Source organism: Cephus cinctus, unplaced genomic scaffold (genome assembly GCF_000341935.2).
Source record: "Cephus cinctus unplaced genomic scaffold, Ccin1 Ccin1_scaffold0401, whole genome shotgun sequence".
NCBI classification, from domain to species: Eukaryota; Metazoa; Arthropoda; class Insecta; order Hymenoptera; family Cephidae; genus Cephus; species Cephus cinctus.
Window position 1 is genome coordinate 1,157,921 of NW_014333085.1, and position 8,701 is coordinate 1,166,621.

At 40.9% G+C, this 8,701-nt stretch overlaps 1 protein-coding gene across 15 annotated transcripts in view; it reads left to right on the forward strand.

Moving 5' to 3' along the window:
• Window positions 1-7,186, forward strand: part of LOC107267421 (protein eva-1 homolog C) — a 106,365-nt gene extending 99,179 nt beyond the window's left edge. For 13 of the 15 annotated variants that reach the window (XM_015739119.2, XM_015739120.2, XM_015739122.2 and 10 more), the window contains 3 exons: window positions 1,965-2,204; window positions 3,500-3,731; window positions 3,827-7,186. In XM_015739119.2, the coding sequence (XP_015594605.1) occupies window positions 1,965-2,204; window positions 3,500-3,731; window positions 3,827-4,085 (731 nt within the window). In that variant the 3' untranslated portion in view covers window positions 4,086-7,186. The remainder of the gene's footprint in view (window positions 1-1,964; window positions 2,205-3,499; window positions 3,732-3,826) is intronic. The other 2 variants (XM_025084629.1, XM_025084626.1) reach the window with 1 other exon arrangement.
• The last annotated feature ends 1,515 nt before the right edge of the window (window positions 7,187-8,701 follow it).

The window sequence follows — 8,701 nt, forward strand, 5'->3', positions numbered from 1 at the left end:
CGCCTCATGAAAATGCGTCCAAGCGACGTTGAATTTGAACGAGGAGGAAGTGCAGAAATTTTAAAGTATAAAATGCTTAAATCTCGGTAACGAAAGCCGGCAGCATCTTTTTCCTCTGCTTTGGGGGAATAAATTTTACTTGGGTATTTTAGCTAAATTAAAAGACCGGAGCTCGCTGCACCGATCCTCCCCGGAAATCAGTTTGACGGGAAATTAGCGAAACGGCACGCAGCACGCACGGCTCTAATAAAGTGAAGGGAATTCGCGAATGGGGATGGGAATGGACAAGGATGAAGGGGGAGAGAGGGGGGTGGTGGTGGTGGTATTCCTGGAATTTAAAAAGTTTGAGAAAAATGTTGGGAATTCGAGGAGAGGAGATCTGCAAAAGAGCTACTGCGAATTGGAGGAAGAAGGGTAAAAAGATTAAAAGTTTTAGCCTCTGTTCGTCCAGTAGGAATTCCGAGTCTGCCTTCCCAATGGAATCATGTACCTGCGTGAAGTTTTTTCTTCTTTCTTTTTTTTTTTCTTCTTTTTTTCTTCGTTCGAAGCGTACATACGAGTTGTCGATCGTCGAGAAAGTACTTTCGCATAAATTTGAATATACGCGATTATTCCCTGGGGAAATATACCAACACTACCTTTTGGATTTACATATCGACTCCTGTTTCGCGTATGACTATAGATACATCACCTTCCGTGTCCATCGCGATACGCGAGCCACGCGTGTTGGTATGCTTGAATAACGAGATAAAAAAGAAAGAAGAAATATTAGCTTAGGATCAATGCATTTACATTGACATTCTGCCATTACGATTTCAATATTTAAATTCGCCTGATAAATCATTATGATTTTTGAGAATTTGAAAAATTCATATATTACGAGAAACATGAACTCCCGAGGGATAACAATGAATAGGAACACCTTGAGGTCAGATTGCGCAACGACTTGGTCCAAACGTACCTGAACACGTAGGACAGTGTATATCATCGAGTGTTTACAGCATCCTAGAGATACGAAAAGACGTACCGGAATGGTCCACGTGTCACGTGTAATCCGACGTCAGAGATAAGGCGGCTCCCATTTCGCTTCTTCTTCTCGAGAGACTAAAACGCTTCTCTTTCGTTTACACGTGCATAATCATTGTCAGTAGAATAATAGAAGTTGGCGCAGCACCAGTGCTCAGGGAAAACAGTCTCGCGTAAGTGAATCGAAATTTTCGATATTTTCGTGGGAATTGTCTGGCCGACTGGCGTCGAGCGGGACTATCGACTGCGAGCCGGCAGATACATTAACTTTTCATAGTGTCTCTGTGCTCTCCGTGTCACTCTTTTCCTTTTCCCTTTTTACGTCTTCGTCCATAAAGGTGCGCTTCTATCCACTGCACAACTGGTGCTTTGTCGTCTCTCATGAATAACTCGAGTAATTCTGGCTTTCTGGCTGACGATAAAATTTTATTTGTCTCCCATATTTCACTTGCACATCGCCTCACGCATCATTCATTTACTGTTTTTTAGACGAAGGGCAACATTCATTTATCTATTCTACCAAAGTAATACCGAATATTCATGCACAGTCCTATAGGTATTCTCCTTGTGCTTAATTAACACTAGAACTACCGTCAACAGTCAACTTGACTGTTTTCAACGTAAATTTGCCCTTAACAAAAATCATCGGTATATCAGGTGTTAAAGAGGATTTCTTATGTACTTTACAACACCAGAATATCCTTTTTCGTTTTCTTTCTTACCGACGTAAGACTTGTACATTTATTCGTTTCCATGGTATAGACGGTAATAGACCTTGTATATAATCGTATCCGTTAATCCATTCAGAGCCACCTTAACCAGAGCGCTTGTGTGAAGACACGTATATTTGTTACACGTTAAAAATGAGTTTTTCAGTTTCTACTGTTTTGAACGGCAGCCAAGTGACAAGTTATTTCTTTTGCATTTTTCGCCGCTAGTGGAGACGCGATACAAGTTAAGTTCGATCGGTAAGGAAGGTAAAGTGCAGAAACGTTTACGTACGCCGACCGAGGATACAACAGGGATGATGTTGGGCGACACAGGGGGTAATAATAAAGCCGAACTAAGCACTCTGCCGCCGACAAACTGTACGACAGTTGTCTACGCCTTCCCAGAGGAGGATCGTGTCGTTGTCGGATATCTCAATGAGTGGATCAATGCCTACTCCTTTATATCAAGTAAGTACATTGCCATAAGAGTCAGCCCTTAGTGGTAAAGTTCTTTCTTACCGACCGACGGGAACGGCAAACGGAATGACGATTCCTTTACCAACCGAGCCAACCCCTAGTACATCCATATCCACAGGGGGTAGATTCCTGGAACAGGAAAGGGTGTGAATTATCGACTCACGCTGAAAGTCGTACTGACGGTAATTGTTCAAATTTTGTTTATCCAGAAATATTGTTAAAATTTCTATTTTGCCATGTACCGACGAGACGGATGACGAAGAAGTCTGCAAATTCTCCACTGACGATAGTATTGATTATCGCGAAATTCTCTCGATGTAAAGTTGTGAAATTTGATTTGTTCCAAAAGTATGTGTAGAAAAAAGTAATTCAGGTAAAATATGCTCGCAGAGATGCGAGAGTAGCCAATTTGGGAGATTAAAACCGCAGACTTGGCGTAACGTACGACTCGGCAGCGTTCGGAGCGAAGTGTAATTTATGTATATGACCAAGTCAACACATTCGCATCCGTCCGATGAAAATTCATCGAATTTTTGTCTGCGAACCTCGTATACAGTAATAATACTGTATAGATTGACGGATGAATTTTCCACGTACAACCCTAGAATCATACTTCATTCTCTGATTGGGCAATACTAAACAAAATTTTTTCTTTAAATTTCACTCCCTTAGCCTTCTTTTTACAATACCAATTTCTCCCTCCTACCACGCAACGATGCTGCGTCTGTCAGAACGCTGTTTTGCATTTGCGCATTTACAATTTCAATTTCCCAACCGTGCATAATAATTATCATCCATATCCTCCCGTATATCCATACTGTATTCAAAGTGTATGCAGTAGAATGTAGTTATGCATGTGACTAAATTTTTTGCCGTAGATTTTTTTACATTAGAAATCATTGTCCTCTTGTCCATTTTTTCTCCGTGCAGATTATCTATATAAATTTGAATTAACATTACATACAATACTTATTCACTCCTTCACTCCATTCATCCTGCATTGGACTGTATCGTTACCGAGTGGCTTTGATAAAAATAAAATTGAAAAACTAAAAAAAGCCAAAAAAAAGTCTTTCGGAAGGGTCGCACGTCGAGTAAAAGAGACGAGGCAATCGCATCGCCCGTACCATCAGAAAATAAAAAGATACCCTTGAGAAAGTCCATTCTTCACTCGCACCCTTATCAACGTTATTTTTAAATGGCGTAAAAAATAATTGAAAAATTTTACAGGAAAATTCACAAACATACCATTAAAAATTGACTTACAATTATCCGTGATCATACAGAAAACCAGGAGAAATTCTATCTGTACATCATCGTGTCCTCGACCGCCGGGATCCTCCTCTTCTTGGGCGTAGTGATCGGGCGTCTCCTGGTGAGTCGTCATCGGGCAAAGAGGGATGCAAAATTTCACGCAAATAACGAGCCATTGCCAAATGGTTTTACTGACGACATATCGGAAATCGACGCCGATATTGATCTGACCACTCCAGCACCTGTATCGATGCAGGACACCAGGTAATCCTTATATGAATTTCCGCACTACCCGAGACTTGGGTCTGAAGTTTCGAATTCTATAAATTAACCCCATCAATTTTTCCATTTCGCATAAGGCTACCGGAAACGCAATTGGCAGAACGACTTCACGGCGAACGTTACTACGGGGATGCTCGTATTCCACTGTCGCCATCCTCTATTCATGGCAGCCACCAAACTCATCCGAGTCATCCGACCCATCAGATCCATCACAGCCTGAATCCTGGGGTACGTGTCGACTTGGGCAACCACATGGTCGGGACGGACAGTCTGCATACGATTCTACGCTCCGAGAATCCCAGGAGCCTCACCAACAAGAGCTACTATTATGGCTGACAAGACGAAGGGGTTGTCCCGCGCGAGGGACGACCTCCCTCCCTTAGTCCAGTGCCGGAAGTCAGCACCCGGAAGTACTGTTTCTAAACGGGGCTCATGCGTCTCACTTGAGAGAATTGTTCGGTCACTGTAAATAGAGGATGGTTCATGGCGCCGCTCCCCATGTCAAACGCATTAATTCCTCTTAATTGTTCCATTAGCTGTCACTCTCTTCCCCTCCTTTCTCAACTTCCACGTGTTACCTCGCCATTGATTATTTACCCTTATCCTGCATATAGCTTTGGAGCCCCTTTTTTACTCGTCTCCTTGAGCTTATGAGGACTCATAAGATTTTCAGAGCTTCTGTCGGATTCCCTTCAATTTATAATACGCGTATACTCTCTTCCTGTTTAAGATATGAGGGAAGGTGGTGATAAGGGATCACGGACTTCAGGAGTCTGAGATTTAAAGAGGAGACGCTGTGATCCATTCGTTTCGCCGAAGTGAATGTTGCGCTGGCTGAAGGGTCAATTTGTTTTTAATTAAATTATTAAATTACAATGAAAAATTGCGAGACTCTTTCTTATATAGCGAAATCTATGTACATAGGGATATGCGAATTAAATGTGGATAATGTGTGGAAGAGTGTGGCAGTGCGTGAGAGATTAAAGAACGCAGCTGAGACTTGACATTGTGCCATTAATTAATGTTATACGAGTATACCAACTCGCGAGGCGGGTAAATGTTGGGAAATCCGCAATTTTATATTTTTCTTCTGTTGTATCTTTTAAAAATCTTTTTTCACTACTGCTTCTTACCTCGTTCCTTCGATTTTTTTTTTATTTTCGGCTTGACGTTGGTATCGCGACCTAAGTCGGACATTTTGAAACGTCCAATACTCTGTCGAAGGACGAACCGTTAATTTTTAACAAAATTCTCGGACTTTACCGTCGGCCGCCAATTTGCCAGGAACGCGACACAAGTAATTTAACCGCGAGCAATTAAAACGCTCGTCCACCTCAACGCAGACCATAACACTGGCTACAAGTAGAAATACTGAGAATACGCAAACTGGTTCTGGCATTTGTTTCATATGGATATAAATAATAAAGAAAAGGGAAAAACCGAAAAAAAAAACAAATTAGCAGCAAATCGACTGATAAACTTTTCGCAAATATTAAATTCGATTCTAATGAAAATCAATAAGAGACATTGCGAAGCGACCAGCCGAATCATCTTCGCTGAAGTTCACACCAAAACTTCTTTTTTATTAGATTCTCAAGAAAATATTCGTTACACTGCCGCGTTTTAATTGGTCTTGTTAATTAAGGCTCTTGTCGCGAGTGCAACTGAATTGCCAAGTGTAGGCCGCAGAGTTTCCTGACGCAATAGTGAAAGATCCCAGTGGCAAGAATGTAATTTTTATTTTTTTATCGTTCATTCGCCTTGTCTCACATTTCTCTTGAGTCTTACTTTATTTTTCTCAACGTCTTCCGTTTTGTATTTTTATTTCTTATATACTATTTCTTATATCGTATTCGCTAGCTTCGCCTCTTGCTTCTTGTCAACCAGCGGTGATAACGATGTAGCCTGACTAGCTTCTCGGTCTTAACTCGTCCATCAAGAAAAGTCGAGGAGAGCGAATGGGCTAATACTGTACCAAAGATAATTAAGATCAAATTAATGAAATGATATTTCTATTCTTGTTGAAGTATTTTCAGCGGAGTGCCTGATATTCTTAGAAAGGGGGAGTGGATGGTCACGGTACCAGCGTCTCCATAATGTATCTTCATCAGCAGCACCTAGATTGCCTCATCCAAAATACTATAAAATTATGAAAAAAAGAAGTATTGATGCAAAAACAATAAATTAATTTAAAGACAATGGAGAAATAGTTGCTGGTAACGTGACCGGTCGCCTCGATCTTAAATCGAATAATCTTTTGTATGTAAAAAAATGAAAATTATAGATCAATCAAGGGAGGAGTGTATCGTGTCAATAGGTTTCTATGCGAGTACTTAACTGTTGTAAATAATATTGTATAAATATTTAATTATATAATTTCGGCCCACATTGATCGACTAGAAATAAGCGTCGTCTTTCACGATGATGCACTTTCGCGGACACCCTTACCCGGAGTGTTAAGTCGATTTAGGATAATTAATTGTAAAATACTAATTGCGAAATACGCACCAATGGATACGTCGGCGCAACGGCCCTCCCTCCACACCCCTCTGTCCAATCCCTTTTCGTCATAGTTTTCCTGTAAACGTCCCGTTGGCATATATTCGTATAACGTGTATGGACGGCTAGGATTTGTGGATGAAAGAAAAAAAAATATTATAATCGAATTTTCGACTGATTCGCAATAACTCGATAATAGCGAAGCTCATTAATTGTATTTGCCACGTCAGCTCCATTGGGTGCACCGCCGTAGGCCATTTCGTGCCGCTGAATCAAAGTGCGGAAAACACCGTATTCCTGTAATATGGGGGTTAGCGCTCTAGGCAACCGCCATAGTTAATAAATCATTAAAGATATATCGAACGAGGGTATAATTAATTAATAAAGACATTTCCACGGATTCCGCGTCAGTTAAGGATTTCAATTGTGCGAATTCGAGCTGCCAGCACGCGTCCACACGTGTAATTATATATTAGCCATTAAAGTTTAAATCCCTTTAAGTTCGCTTAATATTAAAATCTGCGATCGTGACGAGTTGCAAAGCGAAATTGCACGAGAAGAATCTCAATGAATTAAGTAAATAAAAGAATTAAGGATAAAACAGGAGAAATAAGAGAAGGAAGAAAAAGGAGCATCGATTATTCATTCGGCTGCTAAATGAAATGTGAAATACCTATTGTACATCTTGATACATAAAGGGAAAATATCGACAAGAAACAGTAGCATTTAAGAAGCGACGTTTCCCGCAATCCCAATATTAACGAAGAAACTAATGGAACATAAGCTGCACGAGATGTACCGTTCAATACTCATATCTCATAATACATGTTTATATAACTAGGAATAATCGATTCGACCCAATGCGAGTTAAGTAATTATCGTATTGTAAGTCTCTGTTGTTATATCATCAAAATAAATATGATCTATTGTCATAAAAACAAGAAGTCTCTTCGGATCTTCGTAGTCCAGTTGTCAAACGTGTCAAATTGCGATTAGAACATAAACATTGTGTGAACGAGGACAATGCGCGCGCTGTCCAGTAAATACCATTAGAATATAATCACTCACATATTTTATTAGCATACTTTTTCCTCGACCAGTTTATTATTTCTTTAACAATTTTTTTCACAACGTTACAATCATCCGGCACGCGTCTCGCGGATCGTTCCCCGTGCTCTGTATTCTTATTCCCGGCACCAGCTGCCGATGACAGACCGGAAACGTAAGAAGCGTAAAGAGAGTACAAAGCACATAAGGCGAGCCTCCTCTGTAGAGACTCAATCGAATATTCCCTGAAAAGAAGTCGCCTTCAGAGCGAGGATCGATCGATCGTCCCGCTCCGGTTTGATACTTTCGTCACGGTTCCCCTTTCGCCTTTCGGTCATTAGGACACCGTCAACCCCTGCGTTATACTACCCCTGACGCAAATGCAAATCGAGCTCACGCGCATGATAAGGTTTGTATGTTTCTCTCCTGTACACTGTACACACATCCACCCTCTCTGTCTCTCCTATCGCTTCTTCTTCTTTTTTTTTCCTTTCTTTTTTCTTTATCGCCCCCTGAATCCCGCATTCATTATCTGCGACGACCCGCAGCTCTTCCACGGAAATTCCCACGTGAATTTCGCATACACCATTCCCATCGTATGCAAAGTGCGTGCGTGATTTTGCAATATGAAATTACATATATATCAATGTCCCCGTTTCCCTATATTTCTTACTTTTTTTCTTCAATCTTATTATTCACCGTAATCACTCCTTCGGAACTTCATTTGCACGGGCAATCATACACATTTTTTTGTATCTGCAATTATTACCCGTATTCGCCAGATGCGTGCCTTAATGATATTTAATGATTCAGCGAGCGATCGAACACCGAGACCATTTACAGTTCTCTTTCCCAGTGTCACCTCTTCACCCCCACGACCCTCGCCGCCCCTCGCGCCACCCCGCCTACCGTCCACGGTCTAGTTGTCATGCGCCTCTGCAATTAAGACCCAGAGGAAATGTATTGTTAATCGGAAATGTCACGTTTCCTCACAATTGCATTCGATAATTCAATTCAAAAGTCCGATTATTCAATAAGCTCGTGATTGACGTTTAATATCTATCCTCGCACCCGGTAAATACTTTTTTTACAAAATACTTGTCATTCATCTCACGCGCAGTTCTAAGGATCGTATATCGATAAGGAGATGCTGGATGGAATCGTGCGAAATATATAAAAACTTTTTCCTTTCACTTTTTTATCTAACCCTACACGCGGATTCCCTTATCAGGTCGTCCGTTAACGTTTCCCACGTCTTTTCATGAAAATTCATAAAGATACGCTAACACCCACCCCACCCACTCTACCGATACCCTTCGTTCGGATAGCTATCAAAAGTCCCTGCTCTTTTACCTTAATCGTATATTACGTTCCGTTTGCTTTTGGTTACCAAATTTCTTTGAGCG